The sequence below is a fragment of the Salmo salar genome, chromosome 29 (assembly GCF_965601325.2).
Source record: "Salmo salar chromosome 29, fSalSal1, whole genome shotgun sequence".
Lineage (NCBI taxonomy): Eukaryota > Metazoa > Chordata > Actinopteri > Salmoniformes > Salmonidae > Salmo > Salmo salar.
Window position 1 is genome coordinate 24,958,672 of NC_138319.1, and position 21,697 is coordinate 24,980,368.

At 43.5% G+C, this 21,697-nt stretch overlaps 1 protein-coding gene across 1 annotated transcript in view; it reads right to left on the minus strand.

The window, feature by feature from the left end:
- Positions 1-21,697, minus strand: part of LOC106590429 (histone-lysine N-methyltransferase 2C) — a 206,257-nt gene that overhangs the window by 57,682 nt on the left and 126,878 nt on the right. Inside the window, exons 14-18 of the mRNA XM_082970632.1 lie at positions 15,755-15,880; positions 14,185-14,304; positions 12,989-13,093; positions 9,090-9,194; positions 6,431-6,612 (exon numbers count right to left, since the gene is read on the minus strand). Of these exons, the coding sequence (XP_082826758.1) occupies positions 6,431-6,612; positions 9,090-9,194; positions 12,989-13,093; positions 14,185-14,304; positions 15,755-15,880 (638 nt within the window). The remainder of the gene's footprint in view (positions 1-6,430; positions 6,613-9,089; positions 9,195-12,988; positions 13,094-14,184; positions 14,305-15,754; positions 15,881-21,697) is intronic.

Genomic DNA, 21,697 nt, shown 5'->3' on the forward strand with positions numbered 1-21,697 from the left:
CTCCTCAGTAAAAGGCACATGACAGCCCGCTTGGAGCTTGCCAAAAGGCACCTAAAAGACTCAAGACTATGAGAAACAAGATTCTCTGGTCTGATAAAACCAAGATTGAACTTATTGGCCTGAATGCCAAGCGTCACATCTGGAGGAAGCCTGGCACCATCCTTACGGTGAAGCATGGTGGTGGCAGCATCATGCTGTGGGGATGTAATTTAGCAGCAGGGACTGGGAGACTAGTCAGGATTGAGGGAAAGATGAACGGAGCAAAGTACAGAGAGATCCTTGATGAAATCCTGCTCCAAAGCACTCAGGACCTTAGACTGGGGCAAAGGTTCAACTACCAACATGACAACGCAAGAGTGGCTTCGGGACAAGTCTCCATGTCCTTGAGTGGCCCAGCCAGAGCCCGGACATGAACCCAATCAAACATCTCTGGAGAGACCTGAAAATAGCTCTGCAGCGATGTTCCCCATACAAACCTGACAGAGCTTGAGAGGATCTGCAGAGAAGAATGGGAGAAACTCCCCAAATACAGGTGTGCCAAGCTTGTAGCGTCATACCCAAGAAGACTCGAAGCTGTAATCGCTGCCAAAGGTGTTTCAACAAAGTACTGAGTAAAGTGTCCGAATACTTATGTAAATGTCATTGTCAGTTTTTTTGAAATAAGTTAGCAAAACATTTTAAAACAGTTTTTGCTTTGTCATTATGGGGTATTGTATGTAGATTGATGAGGGGAAAAAACGACTTAATCCATTTTAGAATAAGGCTGTAACATAAAATGTGGAAAAAGTAAAGAAGTCTGAATACTTTCTGAATGCACCGTGTATGCCTCATCACAATTCTAGCTCGAAGATCTACAGACAGGTCCTTGGACTTCAATGGTATAGTTTCTGCTCTGACATGCACTGTCAACTGCGTGACCTTATATAGACAGGTGAGTTTCTTTCTAAATCATGTCCAAACAATTAAATTGGGCACAGGTCAAATTGTAGTGACATCTCAAGGATGATCAAAAGAAATTGGATGTACCTGAGCTCAATTTGGAGTGTCATAAAGGGATGTGAATATATATTTCTGTCTTTAATTTTCAATAAATGTGCGAACATTTCTAAAAACATGTTTTCACTTTGTCATTATGAGGAATTGTGTTTAGATGGGTGAGAAAATAATCAATTTAGAATTCAGGCTGTAACAAAGTGTGGAATTAGTCAATACTTTCTGAAGGTAGTGTAAATACTTTTCATCCAAGCAAACCTGAGGGTAAATATACACACAAACCTACTAAACTCCAAAATAACCCACTACAGTTATGCTATCTGATATATACCAAACACACACATTTCTTAAGTGTATGTATGTGTGTGTGTGTGTGTGTGTGTGTGTGTGTGTGTGTGTGTGTATGGATCATCCACCTTGAAAAGAGCTGCCCTAAAAATAAATATATGTCACTGGCGGGGCTCCAAGCAAAGTCCTGAATGAATGAGTCTCGCTGCAGTGTCAACAGAGTGTTGTTTGACTGGGGATTAGGGACTGATGTTACGCCTAATATGGGGGAAATCCCTCCCTATCACGGCTGAAAACAGCTGCTAAAGCTCTGCTACAGATCAACAACGTGTGACAGAGAGAGGGGGGAAAGAGAGAAAATAATGTTGATGTTCAGTGGTGGGAGTGTAGATAGTTGGCGAGAATATATGAGAGCGAGACGCAGAGAGAGAGCGAGACGCAGAGAGAGAGCGAGACGCAGAGAGAGAGAGAGAGAGAGAGAGAGAGAGAGAGAGAGAGAGAGAGAGAGAGACAAAGTGGCTAAACTCTGGTGCCCAAACACTAGGCATGCCCTGGAGCTGTTGTCAGAGGACAGACTAGGGTCCCCAGCCACATCACAATTCACATGGGCACAAATGACCTGAGGGACCAGCAGGAAAGGGCGGCCACAGCACAAGGGAGTGATTGAAAAAGCTTCTTCCACTTTCCCCAATGCACAAGTGGTCATCTCTACCCTGCTACCACGAAAATACTTACACCCTGCCACCATACAGCGGGTGAATGAAAGCATTTTGCGAGACTGTGCCTCAAAACCGAAATGTCTACCTGGCCCACCACTCCACCCTCAACTTGAACAGCCTTTACGACCAGGTCCACCTCTACAAGGCACCAATCCCAACTTTTGCCAGGAACCTGAAGGACGTCACCCTCAACCGTAGCCGAAGAACCTCACACAGGAGCAACGGACACCCTCCCAGACCTGCAAGACCCCTCCTGAAGGACCTGCATCGAGAGAACACACAAAGAGGACCTACACCCAGACCACAGCATCACCAACCACACTCCAACCAGATACCACCACCCCAAGCAAACCCTGGCCACACACTATAAAGGCCAACCCATATCAGATCTATGTCCCTTCTGCCCACCCCATGCCCCCCGCCACTGCGGCACGGACCTCAACATGACAGCAGGGCATATGCCCAGGCCGTGAGCAGCGCAACAGGCCCAAGCCCACTATTACATCTGCCCAAGCCCCATCCTGCGACCTAAGATGTACATATCAGATGCTATGCTCACACCTACTGTGATGGTCCAGGCCTAAACCACACAAAAACACCACTAGACACTATGGAACACAAAGCTTTTATGATCTCATCCTGGAATATACAAGGTCTGAGGTCATCTGCCTTTGGCCTAAAGAGCAGGAACCCAGATTTCATCAAAGAAATTGGAAATACAGACATTGTCAACCTACAAGAAACATGGTATAAAGGAGACTTGCCCTCTAGTTTACAGAGAGCAGGTAGTCCCATCCACCAAACTACCAGGTGTGAAACAGGGAAGAGACATAGTTGGTATACTAACTTGGTAAAGAGCAGACCTAACCCACTATTAATTAGTCAATAAAGGAACATTTTACATCTGCCTAGAAATGAATAAGAAAATTAAATCAGAGAAAAATGTCCTCACGTGTGCTGCCTATATCCCCCCCAATAGAATCCACATACTTTAACGATGACAAGGTCTCCATCTTAGAGGGGGAGATCAACAATTTCCAGGCCCAGGGACATGTACTAGTCTGTTGCGACCTAAATGCCAGAACTGGACAAGAACCTGACACCCTCAGCACACCTGACACCCTGACACCTACAGCTGAAGTGGGAAGCTTACATACACTTAGGTTGGAGTCATTGAAACTCGTTTTTCAAACACTCCACAAATTTCTTGTTAGCAAACTATAGTTTTGGCAAGTCGGTTAGGACATCTACTTCATGTATGACAAGTAATTATTCCAACAATTGTTTACAGAAAGATTATTTCACTTGTAATTCACTGTATCACAATTTCAGTGGGTCAGAAGTTTACATACACTAAGTTGACTGCCTTTAAACAGCTTGGAAAATTCCAGAAAATGATGTCATGGCTTTAGAAGCTTCTGATAGGCTAATTGACATCATTTGGAGGTGTACCTGTGGATGCATTTCAAGGCCTACATTCAAACTCAGTGCCTCTTTGCTTGACATCATGGGGAAATCAAAAGAAATCAGCCAAGACCTCAGAATATTTTTTTTAAACCTCCACAAGTCTGGTTCATCCTTGGGAGCAATTTCCGAACGCCTGAAGGTACCACGAACATCTTTACAAACAATAGTACGCAAGTATAAACACCATGGGACCGCAGAGCCGTCATACCGCTCAGGAAGGAGACACATTGTCTCCTAGAGATGAACGTACTTTGGTGCGAAATGTGCAAATCAATCCCAGAACAACAGCAAAGGACCTTGTGAAGATGCTGGAGGAAACAGGTACAAAGTATCTATATCCACAGTAGAAAGAGTCCTATATCGATATAACCTGAAAGGCCGCTCAGCCAGAAAGAAGCCACTGCTCCAAAACCGCCATAAAAAAGCCAGACTACGGTTTGCAACTGCACACGGAGACAAAGATCGCACTTTTTGGAGAAATGTCCTCTGGTTTGATGAAACAAAAATAGAACTGTTTGGCCATAATGGCTATCATTATGCTTGGAGGAAAAAGGGGGAGGCTTGCAAGCCGAAGAACACCATCCCAACCGTGAGGCACAGGGTTGGCAGCATCATGTTGTGGGGGTGCTTTGCTGCAGGAGGGACTGGTGCACTTCACATAATAGATTGCATCATGAGGAAAGAAAATTAGGTGGATATATTGAAGCAACATCTCAAGACATCAGTCAGGAAGTTAAAGCTTGGTCGCAAATAGGTCTTCCAAATGGACAATGACCCCAAGCATACTTCCAAAGTTGTGGCAAAATGGCTTAAGGACAACAAAGTCAAGGTATTGGATTGGCCATCACAAAGCCCTGACCTCAATTCTATAGCAAATATGTGGGCAGAACTGAAAAAGCATGTGCGAGCAAGGAGGCCTACAAACCTGGCTCAGTTACACCAGCTCTGTCAGAAAGAATGGGCCAAAATTCACCCAATTTATTGTGGGAAGCTTGTGGAAGGCTACCCGAAACGTTTGACCTAAGTTAAACAATTTAAAGGCAATGCTACCAAATACTAATTGAGTGTATGTAAACTTCTGACCCTCTGGGAATGTGATGAAATAAATAAAAGCTGAAATAAATCATGCTCTCAACTATTATTCTGACATTTCACATTCTTAAAATAAAGTGTTGATCCTAACTGACCTAAGACAGGGGATTTTTACTAGAATTAAATGTCAAGGATTGTGAAAAACTGAGTTTAAATGTATTTGGATAAGGTGCATGTAAACTTCCAACTTCAACTGTACCTGGAGGTGACATCATTCCCTCCCCCATATGCCTCCATAGACAACTACAACAACATAACCAACAAAAACGCATCACAACTCTTGTAACCCTGTCGGATGCTGGGTATGTACATAGTCAATGGCAGGCTTAGAGTGGGCTCCTATAGTAGGTACACCTATAGCTCATCTCTTGGCAGTAGTACTGTATACTACTTTATCACTGACCTCAACCCAGAGTCTCTCAGAGCGTTCACAGTCAGCCCACTGACACCCCTATCAGATCACAGCAAAATAACACTCTACTTGAACAGAGCTATGCTCAATCACGAGGAATTATAGCCAAAGGAACTGAATCATATTAAGACATGCTATAGATGGAAGGAAAGTAGTGTGGAAACTTGCCAAAAAACTATTAGGCAACAACAAAGTCAATCCCTTTTAGACAACTTCCTGGACAAAATGTTTCACTGTAATAATGAATGTGTAAACTTGTCAGTTGACAACCTAAACAGTATATTTGACCCATCATCTTACCTATCAAATCTAAACATTTCTAGCAGACAACCTAAAAACAATGACAAATGGTTTGATGAAGAATGCAAAAACCTAAGAAAGAAATTGAGAAACATATCCAACAACCAAAAACATTGAGACCCAGAAAACTTAAGCCTACGCCTTCACTATGGTGAATCGCTAAAACAATACAGAAATACACTACGGAAAAAGAAGGAACAGCACATCAGAAATCAGCTCAATATAATTGAAGAATCCATATAATCTAGCCACTTCTGGGAAAATTGGAAAACTCTAAAGAAACAACACGAAGAGTTATCTATCCAAAATGACGATGGATAAACCACTTCTCTAATCTTTTGGGCTCTATAACAAAGAACAAACACCAAAAACATATACATGATCAAATACAAATCTTATAATAAACTATTAAAGACTACCAGAACCCACTGGATTCTCCAATTACATTGAATGAACTACAGGACAAAATACAAACGCTCCAACCCAAAAAGGTCTGTGGGGTTGATGGTATCCTAAATGAAATGATAAAATATACATACAACAAATTACAATTCGCTATACTTAAACATCCTTCGCTCTGGCATCTTCCCCAATATTTGGAACTAAGGACTGATCACCCCAATCCACAAAAGTGGAGACAAATTTGACCCAAATAACTACCGTGGGATATGCGTCAACAGCAACCTTGGGAAAAGCCTCTGCATTATCATTAACAGTAGACTCGTACATTTCCTCAGTGAAAACAAAGTACTGAAAAGATGTCAAATTGGCTTTTTACCAAATTACCATAAGAGAGAGCGAGAGAGACGCAGAGAGAGCGAGAGAGACGCAGAGAGAGCGAGAGAGACGCAGAGAGAGCGAGAGAGACGCAGAGAGAGCGAGAGAGACGCAGAGAGAGCGAGAGAGACGCAGAGAGAGCGAGAGAGACGCAGAGAGAGCGAGAGAGACGCAGAGAGCGAGACGCATGGATGAGAAGAGACATTATAGAGATGGTGAGATAACAGATGAGATACTAAGGGAAAGAATAGAGACAAACAAACACATATCATCTTCATTCTAAAAACATTTGACAGCATCATTGGTGCAGCCAGACAAGCTCTGATGCTTTGATTGGCTGTGCTGTGCTCTGTGATTGGCAGCAGTCACGACATATACACACCACTTGCACTTCCAGCTGCCCTTGGGCACCGTCTGCAGGGGCGGGTCCAGGCAGTAGGTGTGGTAGCTGATGTCACAGTTGTCACACAGAAGCAGGCGGCCTGGGTCGCTGGCCTGGCCACATGCCTCGCACACCGTGCACTCCAGACACCGCCAGCCTTTACTCAGCACCACCCGGGTGATCTGGTGGCACAGGGGGCAAAGGTTAGAGAGGTGTTAAAGGGGCAGAGCAGGGATAGGAATCTCCTTTAAGGTCCATTTCAATGGAGCATATTGACTAATGGCTGTATGTTCTACATTTACATAGTAGGGGAATAATCAAATCTCTAGTTCCCAGCAGCACATCTTCCAGGTTAAAGGTCATTGCTGAGCTATTTGTTAAAGGGATGCACCGGTATTTATTAGCCAATAAACCATGGATGGGGAGGGAGGATCAAACCAATTGAGAGAAAGACCGTCCTCCCTCACCCATTATGTGCTGAAAAGCCAGACAACAAATACCATAACAAGTGGACATAACAAGTGGATTTCCACTTGCATAGTTTAGCCACCCAGATTATCTCCTTTAAAAATGTTTTTTTTTTATTTCAGTACTCAAATCTGGGTGAGGTATTTAGAGATTGCATGGTAAAGAGTTACCTAATATCATTACCCAATTACTCCTAAATGTATCACGGGCTAACACCACTTTGTGCCAGTAGGCCACCGATTCCATTGGATCCGGCAGACCGAAACGGATTCCAAAAAAGAGACTTATTCTCACCATGTTGTCAATAACAGGTACATCTCTCTTTTACTAGCCTTGTAATAAAAATAAAGAAAAATTACAACCAAGCAGCCAATGTGTATAGCTGTGAGTGAAATGTACAGTCACACTAAGTGCTGCTGAGCGCACTTGGCTACCAAGGGCAATTAGCCGTTTCGCTAGCTACCGGGGGCCATCAATAATGCCGTCTCCATCATTCCTGTCCATTAGCTTCCGCCAGGGCGCCGCGGTGCTGCTAACGTCAATCGGGTTAATCACTGTGTTAGCTGGGATGGGTGCGATTGGCTGGCAGAGGCAGGCGTGATGAAGAAAACCTGTGCGTGTGTGTATGTGTGTCTGATAGGCTCCCATTATTGAGTGAGTGCTGTTTTTTTCAGGGGAGAGATTAAAAAGGGGGGTGGGTACATTCTATATTTAGGGGCCAATTCACTGAATACACTGAGCCAGAATAGGCATAAGGGCAGAATGCATATGATTATCATAAAAGTAAAACTTCTATACATACTATTGATTTTATTTTAGAGGCTTTGTTCCAACTAGAATGGAATATGACAATGGTAGGCAAGCCGGCTTGGAGTGGCGACTGCTTGAGGTGATATTTGTAAAAAACTTAACACTATATCAAAGGAAACTGTCTTAGGCCCTTATTTGTCTGCCAGAGGGGGTGGTGTTGCGCGGATAAGTCTTGGCGTGGCGATAAATCCATCAATAGAATCCGCACAAGGTGCTTAAAGTGAAACCTGTTAATCATCCCAGTATTTATTTGACACCTTGGCTCAAAGCTGCTTGGGGAGGTTGGCACAGAGCCTAATACAATCTGTAGGGAATCCCCTGGCGACAACCCTACAACCAAACTATGCATACATGTAGCCACATTCACAAAATGTTGCTGTTTTAAAGCTAATTTCCTGCAATTTTACAAATATTGCCATGGGGCGGAGAGAAGACTTTTCAGTTTTGAAGCTAGTTTCCAGCAATTCTAGACATTGTGTCATGGGGCTGAGAGAAAAATGTCAGTTTAAAAGGCACATTTTCAGCAATTCCACACATTTTGTCATGGGGCAGAGAGAACATTTTATAGTTTTAAAGCTAGTTTCCTGTAATTCTACACATTTTGCCATGGGGCTGAGAGACCATTTTAGTTTTAAAGCTAATTTCCTGCAATTCTACACATTTTGACATGGCTTATGGCATGTTCTTATGCCATCTGAGCAGTGGTGTAAAGTACTTTAAAGTACTACTTAAGTCGGTTTTTTTGTGTATCTGTACTTTACGATTTATATTTTTTGGCAACTTTGACTTTAGTACATCCCTAAAGAAAATATTGTACTTTGTCTTCCATACAATTTCCCTGACAACAAAAAGTACTCGTTACATTTTGAATGATGGCTTAGCAGGACAGGAAAATGGTCGAACTCACTCACTTATCGAGAAAATACGTGGTCATCCCTACTGCCTCTGGCCTGGTGGACTCACAAATGCATCTTTGTAAATAATGTCTGAGTGTTTGAATGGGTGCCCCTCCTTATGCTTTTGATACTTAAGTATATTTTAGCAATTACATTTGCTTTTGATACTTATGTATATTTAAACCAAATACTTTTAGACTTTTACTCAAGTAGTATTTTACTGGCTGACTTTTACTTGAGTAACTTTCTATTAAAAAGGTATCTCTACTTTTACTGAAGTATGACAATTGGGTACTTTTTCCACCACTGCATTGGAGTGCCTCAAACAAAACAAAATCAATGGAGGGGCCCCATGTCATGCTAAATGCATATAGGAGAAACAATACAGTGTTTTTATATATATATATATATACACACACATCATTGGTTGCGGATTATCTTTTGAGAGATACTGTAGGTCTGGTATAGGAAAGAGAAGGGTTCACCTTGATATTGACACAGAAGGGGTGGTAACACTGGCCACACTGGGAGCAGGCCAGCAGCCTGCCCTCTGACCCCTGGCCAAAACTCCCACACACCACACACATGTCCTGTATAAGGGAGAGAGGGGGAGGAAGGGAGAATAGAGAAAGAAAGGGAAGTAGACAGAGAGGGAAAGAAGGAGGTAGGAAGAGAAAGACGGAGAGGGTGGGGGGGGTCAGGAGAGGTAGGGAGAGAAAGATGGAGAGGGTGGGGGGGTCAGGAGAGGTAGCAGGGGAGTGAGAGAAAAGGATTTGGAAGGAAATGGAGAGAGTGCATAAGTAATGGGGAAAAGAGCAGGTAAACAGAAAATGGAGAGAAAACAAGAGAAAGTTACATTTCTCGACATACATAAACATACAGCTCACGCAGTAACAAGCAGCGTGACTCGGGATACTTTCGTCTTCCACGACACAGCATCTCTTAAGAGCCTTACCTCACAGCAGGATTAATCTGTGTCTTAGGGGTGTGTGTGTGCGCGAGTGCGCACAAGCATGTCCATGTGTGGGTGGGTGTGTGTGCGTGCGCTGCAAAAATGGCCAGACACAAATGAGTGGAAAAAGTTGGAAGAGAAAACAAGGCCAAGAGACTAGTAAACAGGCTGTCCAACAAGGCCAAGAAGAGACTAATAAACAGGCTGTCCAACAAGGCCAAGAAGAGACTAATAAACAGGCTGTCCAACAAGGCCAAGAAGAGACTAATAAACAGGCTGTCCAACAAGGCTAAGAGACGATCATAGCATCATCATACAAAATGCATTTTTAATGTTTCATCATCTCTAATAGCTGTAGTATTCTTTCACCAGCAAGCATATTCAAATATGTACAGTAGGGCTGACCCCATTTAGTCGATTGGTCGATTGTTTGGTCGATTGTCGAGGCTGTTGGTCGACAGAGATTTCTTTAGTCGAGCAGTCACAATTAATACATTTTATTTTTCACAAGACATGTGTCTGATTCACGCCTGTCTCAGTGGACTAATCCATTGCGGAGGCCATGAGGAAGGCACAGTTCATCACCAAGACATCTGATATTGACATTGTGTATGGTTATATTATGGTGCAACACTAATAAATATAATATTTTATAACAAATGCGCTTTTTCCCGTATTGGATACGGTCACTGTTCGTGGTTCTGAAACAATCTTCAGTGCGCCGTAGAATTGCCACCTTTCCCTATGTTGCTATCTGCATAATAGAAAAGTTAACCTGCATATTGGGAATGAGAACAATGCGGCGGAGGCAGCAGCAACACAGACGAAGAAACAGTCCTTGCTTAAGCCTAATTGTCTAAGAAAATTGAGGGGAAACCCCAACTTAATTAAGTCTTATAATGAATAGCGTAACTGTTAAATACGCCTGGCTTTATAAATCATCCATATTTAAATATCTACAGAAATAAGACAGATCTTGCTTACGTTGCTTGTTTGAGTGTTTGTTTAATAGTCTACTGATTCCGTGAGCACCAAGCCTCATGCAACAGGAAAATGTTGGACAAAGCAATTTCACAGATTCAGCTGTTTTTAATCTTTGCTATGCTGTAATAAAGGCTTTACAATTTTTTTCCATTAGAACAGACTGGTATTAATTATAATGTATTTAGTGTTGTTTACACTGTTCCAAACAGACAGAAAAATAATATTGTAATCTAACTGCACCGGTTTGTCACACATATGCATTTAGCTCTCGCTCCCATACCCTCATTTATCTTGATCTTTTTCTTATTGTTATAATTATTATTATGATCATCATTATAATAAGTAATGTCGTTCTCATTAGTAGGCTTTGTATAGTAGCCTTGTGTAACCACCATCGAGCTGTAGGCTTAAGAGCACATCCTGTTTAGTTTTAATAACTGTAACTTAGTTAGGCCCATATTTCAATATATAGGCTACTGTATCAATCAATCATTCATTTGTTCATGCCATCAAATAGCATATGAGCCATTCATGCTTTGAAATGCAATAATTTATTTAGTGTTGTTTATACTGTTCCAAATGGTCAGAAATGTTTTTTATATTGTAATCTAACAGCAACTGTTTGGCACACATAATACTCACTCAACAATTGCTCCTATACCCTTCTTTTTCTGGATTTCCAGTAGTTTCCACAACTAAGTCAAATGTCTTCCACAGATCTGACTTCCCCTTTCCCTGCTGAGCAACCAGTAACCCATTTCCAGTTTCTTTTTCACGTCCTCCGCATCCACTTTTCTGTCACGTGTTACTGTGTTGGGAGTTTGTTATAACCAATTTATTGATGTGATTATGATAGGCTATAGCTCAGGCCCTATTGGTCACATGCATGCGATGCTTACATGTTTCACGTAGAGACCAAGGGTTAAGCGAATAGGGAATGTTTTTCCTAAACAAATTAGAGATTTCGATAACTTTTCAGTCAGAAACAAGAAAGAAAGTAAATGGTTGCAATGATGTAGCAGCTTCAGCACGAACAGCGCAATAAACACTTGCTATGCTGTGGTGCATTTTCGCTGCAGTAGGGAGGACAGCGAGACAACGTGCGCCAGTCACACAGGTACTCGCTGTCATTCCTTTCAACACAGTGTGACCATCGGGCTCTTTCTTGAGTCATTTGTGTGTCTTAATTATTTAATCAGACAGTGTGCTAAAAGCATCAGACAAGCTCAGTGCATATGTAGTTCATTTTATTCAAACACAGGGTGTCTGTCGATATATGGATAAATAATAAATAAATAAATAAGGTTAAACATTACGACCAATCAATTGGTCAAAACAAGACGACTCTCGGTTGACAAAGATTTGTTTAGTTGGGACAGTCCTAATGTACAGTACAGTACTTGGTTATGAGAGACACTTAACAGGCTTTAGGCCTGTAGAACAGACGTGGCTTGACCAGGGAGGAAGAGTCCTATTGTCCTCCTTATTAAAGTCACCAGTCACTACTGCTATACAGAGCCTTTTCTAAGGAAGACAAGAAGGATTTGACAGTAGAGAGACTACGAGGGGAGTTGAAATACACAGCTTTAAGCAACACACACAGACACACACAAGCCGGGACTTTGACGGCACAAAGTGTCAATACTCTATCGTTTCAGTGATGTATGATGGTACTGACCTGTCAGAGTGAAGTGGTCTGAAGTTGAGAACATGACCACAGTGTTGGTGCTGACCTGTCAGAGTGAAGTGGTCTGAGGTTGAGAACATGACCACAGTGTTGTTACTGACCTGTCAGAGTGAAGTGGTCTGAAGTTGAGAACATGACCACAGTGTTGGTACTGACCTGTCAGAGTGAAGTGGTCTGAGGTTGAGAACATGACCACAGTGTTGTTACTGACCTGTCAGAATGAAGTGGTCTGAGGTTGAGAACATGACCACAGTGTTGGTACTGACCTGTCAGAGTGAAGTGGTCTGAGGTTGAGAACATGACCACAGTGTTGTTACTGACCTGTCAGAGTGAAGTGGTCTGAGGTTGAGAACATGACCACAGTGTTGTTACTGACCTGTCAGAGTGAAGTGGTCTGAAGTTGAGAACATGACCACAGTGTTGGTACTGACCTGTCAGAGTGAAGTGGTCTGAGGTTGAGAACATGACCACAGTGTTGTTACTGACCTGTCAGAATGAAGTGGTCTGAGGTTGAGAACATGACCACAGTGTTGGTACTGACCTGTCAGAGTGAAGTGGTCTGAGGTTGAGAACATGACCACAGTGTTGGTACTGACCTGTCAGAGTGAAGTGGTCTGAGGTTGAGAACATGACCACAGTGTTGTTACTGACCTGTCAGAGTGAAGTGGTCTGAGGTTGAGAACATGACCACAGTGTTGTTACTGACCTGGCAGAGTGAAGTGGTCTGAGGTTGAGAACATGACCACAGTGTTGGTACTGACCTGTCTGAGAGTGAAGTGGTCTGAGGTTGAGAACATGACCACAGTGTTGTGCATGGCATTCTCCTCCTCTTCTTTCACCATGTACGGCTGCTCCACAAAGCTGGCCTGAAGAGACACACACGGACATGTACGGACACACACACGGACACAGGCACACAAGCAGGAAGGAGTTGATTAACAAATTATAACAGATGGTAAGATTGTATTTAAAATCGGAAAGGTTGAGATAAAAAATAAATTTGTGCTTGGCCCAGTAAAGTATTTTTCAATTGAGGTAGAACATATATCTCCCAGGAATAGGCCTGATCTAGGTCTAGGACATGGAAGACGTTCTCATGTGACCAGCTATCACACCTCCAGACTGTGTGTCAATATATTATTATGTCATCCACAGGGACAAACAGGCAGCAGGCTTCCCATCTCAGCATTACCATGCCGACACGCGTGTCAACATGCAGGCTGCCTAGCGCTAGCAGCTCTGGTCAACAAGCAGGCTGCCTAGCGGCCGGCTGCCTAGCGCTAGCGGCTCTGGTCAACAAGCAGGCTGCCTAGCGGCCGGCTGCCTAGCGCTAGCGGCTCTGGTCAACAAGCAGGCTGCCTAGCGGCCGGCTGCCTAGCGCTAGCGGCTCTGGTCAACAAGCAGGCTGCCTAGCGGCCGGCTGCCTAGCGCTAGCGGCTCTGGTCCACAAGCAGGCTGCCTAGCGGCCGGCTGCCTAGCGCTAGCGGCTCTGGTCCACAAGCAGGCTGCCTAGCGGCCGGCTGCCTAGCGCTAGCGGCTCTGGTCAACAAGCATGCTGACATCTAATCCAACTGTCTAGCTCGTACAATCAATACAGAATTGACATTTCTACCTTAAACGGTGCCCACAATGTATAGTATTTAAATGCACGTTGAACGCATTTTCTGCATCAACCACCCACAGTTTTTAGTGTGTGGGGGGGGGACATGTTAGTTCCCTGCCCACCGCTACGTATAAAATAGCATTCCTCTCCCCACCACCCCCTCCCTACCAACCAACCCTCATGCCGTGCTTGAGTGTACTGTTCCTCTTGCTAATGTGAGAGCACTCTCTGGGCTAAGCTAAGCACATTAGGCCATTGTTTTATTAATGTATGCAGAGGAGGAGGAGGACAGAGAGAGGGAGGGGATGGAGGGAGGGAGGCAGTGGAGGGGGATAAAGGGGTGAGGGCTCCTACCCCAGGGGTCATGGCGAGGGTGGTGTCGGCTTTGAGTCCTCGAGAGCGTCCGCGGCCCCCGCGCCCAGATAGGTTGGCCCCGCGGGGCCTCCGCCTTCCAGGGAAGTCCGAACCACGACCCTGTGTGGGAGAGAGAGGGCAGGATAAAAGAGTGTGAGGAGAGAGCAAGACAGGAGGGAGACAGTGAGAAGAGTGTGAGGAGAGAGCAAGACAGGAGGGAGACAGGGAGGAGAGTGTGAAGAGAGAGCAAGACAGGAGGGAGACAGGGAGGAGTGTGAGAGGAGAGAGCAAGACAGGAGGGAGACAGGGAGGAGTGTGAGAGGAGAGAGCAAGACAGGAGGGAGACAGGGAGGAGAGAGTGAGGAGAGCAAGACAGAAGGGAGACATTGAGAAGAGTGTGAGGAGAGAGCAAGACAGGAGGGAGAGAGCAAGACAGAAGTGAGACAGTGAGAAGAGTGTGAGGAGAGAGCAAGACAGGAGGGAGACAGGGAGGAGAGTGTGAAGAGAGAGCAAGACAGGAGGGAGAGAGCAAGACAGAAGTGAGACAGTGAGAAGAGTGTGAGGAGAGAGCAAGACAGGAGGGAGACAGGGAGGAGTGTGAGAGGAGAGAGCAAGACAGGAGGGAGACAGGGAGGAGTGTGAGAGGAGAGAGCAAGACAGGAGGGAGACAGGGAGGAGAGAGTGAGGAGAGCAAGACAGAAGGGAGACATTGAGAAGAGTGTGAGGAGAGAGAAAGAGAGGAGGGCGAGAGCAAGACAGAAGTGAGACAGTGAGAAGAGTGTGAGGAGAGAGCAAGACTGGGAGACAGGGAGGAGAGAGAGACAAGAGGGTGAGAGGAGTGTGTGTGTGTAGAGCAGAGAATATCAAACAGAGAGAGCAAGGAACGAGCGAGGGGAACGAGCGAGGGGGAACGAGGAAGGAGCGAGGGGGAACGAGGAGGGAAATAGGAAGGAAAGAGGAAGGAGAGAGAGGGAAGGAGTAGAGCGCGCATGAGAGGGAGGTATGAAGTGTGTATATGCTAACTGATATGAGACTATACATCGCTCAGATCAGTGATAGATTGAAGTATAATAATTGAGCCATGTTGTGAAGGAGTTTTATCTTTACCTTGTCAGCTCAGACAGGACGACATAACAGTGGAGTTTATGAACTCATCAGAGCGCGTGCGAGAGAGAGGCTTGTTGTGGCGCGTTAGCGTCAAAGTGGATTCATGTCACAATGTCAGGACTAAAGGGTTGCGGTGGGGGTGACAGAGAGGGGGGTCAGGGGTAGCCTGGAAACCCAGACTGTACGTATTGAGTTTGTTTCACTCCACTATCAGTCTGGGATTCCTGTCGTCCCGGCAATGCTAACAACGCTAAATGCTAACAATGTTAATTTATATAACGCAATTCATAAAGGAGGTGCAAAAACAATGTTCACATGGATTTGCCTTCACTACATCTCCGCAGGTGGCACCATGTGCTGTGTCATGTTCTAACCTGTCCCCACCTGGCCGGGCTAAACCACTGAGTGAAAGGGAGGGAGGGAGGGGGGTTGGACATGGACATCATAAGAGTGCTCCATTTACCACTCTCATGCTCCAGACGGGCACCTCCTGCAGCTGCCTGTTTTTTGAGCCATCCCACCCCCCCTCTGAGGGGTCCTGCTGGGACCAAGAGGGGGGGCTTGCTGCCCTATGGTTACTCCATGCTCCCTGATTGGAGGAGGGGTGGGGGTAGGAGGAAGAGGGGTTGGGAGTGGGAGGGGACAAAATGCAGCAACATAAATGCAACAGCCAAATGCAAATGTCAAACAAAGCAACAAAATAAATGGTTATACATGACATTATAAAAAACAGCCAAGAAACCAGTGAGATATGAGACGTTTGGGACAGATCCTATACATGAGTGGAGGGTAAACTGAATTCACCTCAATTTGAAGATTCAGTACAATTCAATTTGAAAATCTGTTCCAATCAAAAGGGAGATTGTGAAATATCGTTGTCTGCAAGAAGAGGGTCAAGTTCAATAGTCGGAGAGAAGACGAGACATTTACACATCCACTGCTTCCAGTAATGCTACACCTAGTCAAGCGCGCTGCGACAGTCCGTCCACAACTCCACACTATCCAGTGTCAGGCCTGCCGGGTGCCATGGCAGCCACGTGTTTACAAAACAAGTGATGATTATGTCAGCGTGACGCCACCACTGCTGTCGAGATAAACACAGCGACCGTCGTCAGGGAATTTCAGATTAAATTGTCACAGGGAAGCGTTTAGCTTGTTTAATGAGCTAATCGGCAAGAGGCTATATAATTAAGCTCAATCACACAATCACAGAGGGCTTTTTCCATTTTTTTTTTTTTTTGCAATGCAAAATCATTTCAACTTGATTAATAATATATCACAGCCGTGGGTTAGATTTTTTTCTCTCCACTCGCTTCCTGCATTTTTTTTCTCCATCTCTAGCTTACATTTGTCCCAAACCTCAATTTTTGTGTCAAGCTCTTTTAATGAAACTGTCGGAATTAGGCAGGAGACATCCTTTTCACTGTGAGTTCCAAATATCTCTAATGATCGCCCCAGGGGGAGTTTTTTTATGCAAGTGATGTCAGAATGCAGTCACTAACCCAAAGTGTGATTGTTAGGCAACAGGACAGTTAACCGGCGCTGCCCTCAAACAAAGGCAAGCTGCCTGCTAATTATCTATCGGTTAGGTTTCTAATTGTCAATTTCAAATTATTTGCTAAGAAGTTTTCTTTTCTAACAGTTTGAATTGAGGTGTGTTATGCCTACTCATTAATTCACATAGAAGTACCCCATTTCACTGTAGCAGACAATTTAGACAAACTTCTCTCTACGACGAGACCCCAAGCATTTCCCCTGTGTTTCCCCAGACATTTGCGCATCTCCAGTCAGAAAGGAACCGGCACAAACTTTTTGCACCTGGCACATTTTCCGGCTGGCGCCTTCATTGTGGTTTCCCTTACATTATGATAACAACAACTTTGGACATGTGCGTTCCTATCAAAGTAAGTGCCTTATTACGTTATCATTGTAGTTGCTATATATCGTGTTGTTGTTTCTACTGTAGCACACTGTATATATGGAGCATAATGTATTTACTGTTTTATTCACGTTTTCAAGTTCTGGTGACAAATCATGCATTCTGATTCTTGCATTGATTGTAATGGACACATGAGTTGTGTAAAATACTTTTTGATAGGTTGTACTGATTATAATGAGCTAATGCTAAGCTAAATGCCAGCTATGTGTGGCGCCATGTTTGTTGACATCACAATGCATTCTGGTTGTCACGTAAACGTCAGACCAAAGATGTTATGACAAAACGAGGTGAAGGGATGGTTCACGTGACTGACTTAGACTATAACTATCGTTACTCTGGGTTGCCAGCTCAGACCCCACATTCCAGGGGATTTACTTTTAGTTAGCTTATACATTACTCCTGTGTTTGCCCCCCATTTATTGATAAATCCCCCATCATGGTAGTATTTCCTGCATCATATTCCCCCACAATACATTCCACATTTCTACCCCCAATGGACTTTAAATCACCCACAAACTAAATGAACCCCCCCACAAACTCCCCTAAAATGGTTTAAACCAAATCTGGCAACCCTGTTTAGCTTTTGCGCTACGGTTAGGCTTAGCAGTAGGCTTGTATTTGGAGTAATGATCTGTGAGGTAATAACATTTTATTTGGTTCATGATTACTCAAAAACTGAAAACGACTTGTCAAGTCATGTGCTCCAGTTTTTGTATACACTGAAACAAGTACATCGAAGATTTGTAATATGTTGAAAAGTGGCCAAACTTGTTGGGGCTCGGGGGCAGTATTGAGACATTTTGAAAAAAATATGTGCCCATTTTTAACTGCCTCCTACACCAACTCAGAAGCTAGGATATGCATATTATTAACACATTCGGATAGAAAACACTCTGAATTTCCTAAAACAGTTTGAATGGTGTCTGTAAGTATAACAAAACTCATATTGCAGGCAAAAACCTGTGAAAAATAGATCCAAAAAAATGTGAATTTTGTGACTGTACTATTTAGTGTCATTGTTTTATAGATACCATAGTGAGAAAGGATTCATTTCGCAACACCTACGGCTTCCACTAGATGTCAACGATCTTTATAAAGTTGTTTGAAGCGTCTATGATAAACAGAGAGCAAATTAGAATCCAAGGAAGTTGACATGTCATCACTTCATTTTTTTGCGCCTGCGCATAAATCTGAGAAACGTGAGTTTGTCATCATTTTTTATCTAGACATAGGATAGGTTGTGTGAAAATATTACTGATGTTTAACGTTAAAAATGGACCAAAAGATTAATGCTAAACAACATTTGACATGTTTGAACGAACATAAATATATTATTTACTAGGTTTTTTTAGCTTTTCGGCGTGATTTTACCAGCCCCCCACCACGTTTTGTGGGAGCATAATGAACGCTAAGTACTTGGTGTTATTTGGACATAAATTATGAACTTTGTCAAAAGAAACCACATTTGTTCCGGACCTGGAATGCCTTCCGGACCTGGGATCCTGCCTTCTGATGGAGATAATCAAAGGTAAGGGGGTATTTACAATGTTATTATCGATTTTAGATGATGCTAACTGTATAGCATAGCCTGTTGTTCTTAGCATAGCACCCCGTTTATTGCAAAATGTGATTTCCCAGTAAAGTTATTTTGAGATCTGGCCATTCGGTAGCAATTACGAGATGATAATATATTATTCTTTGAATGACAATATTATAATTTACCAATGTTTTCGAATAGTAATTTTGTTATGTTCACCGGAAGCATTTCAGAGAAGAAAAAAATCTGAATTTCACGCTACTGTAAAATGCTGTTTTTGGATATAAATATGAACTTGATGGAACAAAAAATGCATGTATTGTATAACATAATGTCCTAGGAGTGTCATCTGATGGAGATTGACAAAAGTTAGTGCATAATTCAAGCTGGTTTCTGCTTTTGGTGACGCCTGACCTTGAATTGAAAATGGATGTTTGTACTTTTGTGGCTATGTACTGTCCTAACATAATCTAACTTTATGCTTTTGCCGTAAAGCCTCTTTGAAAATCGAACAATGTGGTTAGATTAAGGAGATGTTTATCATTTAAATTGTGTAAAATAGTTGATTGTTTGAGAAATTGAAATTATTAGATTTTTGATGTTTTGAATTTCCAGCCTTGTTAGCAATCCCGGCTCGGGGATCATTGCTAACCTGTGGCCCCAACAGGTTAATCTTTTACACGCAGCCATCTCCCAGCTAGCACAGTGGATCTGGGCCGATTCCGGCTGAGAGTCGGGGCACTCGGCTGAGAGTCAGACTCGGCCGACATCATGTGGACCGAGTCTGGGCCGCGGGGATTGAGCTTGAGCCGATTCCGGGTTGAGTTATCTGGCCCAAATGTATTACTTGGGGTTCGGGCCGATTGGGGCTACTCTCTATTTTTCCATATTTTCTCACCATTTCTGTGATCAAAAAATACAAATTCTTTAAGAGTCCTGTGTAGTATTTTCATACTTTGTGTAAGGCAATTGATAAGCATTAAAAACTTTGTGGATGGAACCTCCCGAGTGGCGCAGCGGTCTAATACACATTGCTACAGATGCTGGTTCGAGAACCGTGTCGGCCACAACCAGGAGACCCATGAGGCAACGCACAATTGGCCCAGCGTCGTCCGAATTAGGGGAGGGTTTGGCCCGGCCGGGAAGTCTTTGTCCCATTGCGCTGTAGCGACTCCTGTGGCAGGCTAGACACACACACACGCTGACACGGTCACCAGGTGTATGGTGTTTCCTCCGACATAATTTTTTTTTTTTGTGGATGGGTATAATTTGTATGCATAAAATGTATAATAGTAATATTTAAAATTACAAAAAATTGGGTCATTTTGTATACATTTATTTAAAATTGCATCGGGCCGCTTCTGGGGGGATTCTGGTAAAATGCCGGCAAAGTCTGCTTAATTCCGGTAGAAGGAAATGGCCCGATGTACTTGGGCCGATTCTGGGCAGTCATTCATTTTGACTCCGGTTCGAGTCCTACACCCAATTCCGGGCCGAGTCAATCAGTTCCAGCCCCCCGGGCCGATTCCTGGCTGCGTTTTGACTTTGTTTATTTGCATCTTAAACTGGATGGCATTCTTGGATTAGGGAGTTTTCACATGTCAAACAAACATGCCTGCCATCATAAAGAATTTAGCTGCTGCTAGCTTATGTCTTTTCTAAACAATATGACATGTCTCCCTTATGCTCACCAGAGATGTGGTACATTGTAAACAAGTCTAGCTGTTAGGTTGGTAACATATGTTTTGTTATTTAGACTGGTTTATGGAATGAGTTTGGATGTGTTCTGTGTGAGGCTTGGATGACAAATTTCACATTTATCTTTTACAATAAAATGGTACAATTGAGGAATAAAGTTGTGAAGACCTTTATTTCCCATCAGTACAAAACATTGTTTATATGTTTTCAAGACACAATGCTGTTTAGACGTGTTTGTTGAGTCCTACGTTCTGTTGCTACTGTTCCAATCACATTTTTGCAACAGTACGCTGCAGGGACCACTCAACAATGATCACAAATATGTGATTGTCCGCATCAAAGGGTTAAAGGTGTCAGTGTGCAAAAGACAGGCTTTGAGTGAGTGAGTGAGTGAGTGAGTGAGTGAGTGAGTGAGTGAGTGAGTGAGTGAGTGAGTGAGTGAGTGAGTGAGTGAGTGAGTGAGTGAGTGAGTGAGTGAGTGGAGACATTTCAGTAGATTCTGTACATAGTGTGTGAGAATGAGGGTGCAAGTGAATGGGGATGTATTAGTTGAATGTATTCATAGATACTGAAAAGAACATGATCATGCCATCTCCAAGCACATGCTTGTGAATACAGTATGCTCAGTTGCAAAGTATAAACGGACCTCAAAGGTTAGGCTGAATCCAAAAACAGGCCAAAGTCAGAGTGAAAGGGGGGGAAGAGTTGGAATTTGGAGAGATTGTCTGCACAGTACAGAGACGTTCTTCACAGCTTCCATCTCAAACATGTACGACATACTGTAGTCACAAATATCGTCATACTACCCAACTTCCTGAGCAACCCCATCCCATTCTACACATTATGCGTTAAAAAGGTAGACAAAGCAATAAGACATCATTTGAGCAGACTTCCTGCTCACAGCAATCAACAACGATAACATGGTTTGTTATGTCGCCACACCTTTAGGGATGGAACAACTTAGGAAGAATCAAAAAGTGCCAGTCCTGGCAAACTTGAATTTGGTTGTCTGATGCTGTCATATTGTTGAGCCTACCTTTAACGCAAGCCTCAAGACATGACAAGACCATCTAAATCACCATGTAGGTTGTATTGGACCACTAAATTACCATGCAGTTTAGGGTTGGGCGGTATCCGGATTTCCATACCTTCACACCGTGCCATCCCAGGATACACGATATTACTGGTAGTGCACACAAGGGGCGCAATTTTTTTTTTGTACATAAAATCCC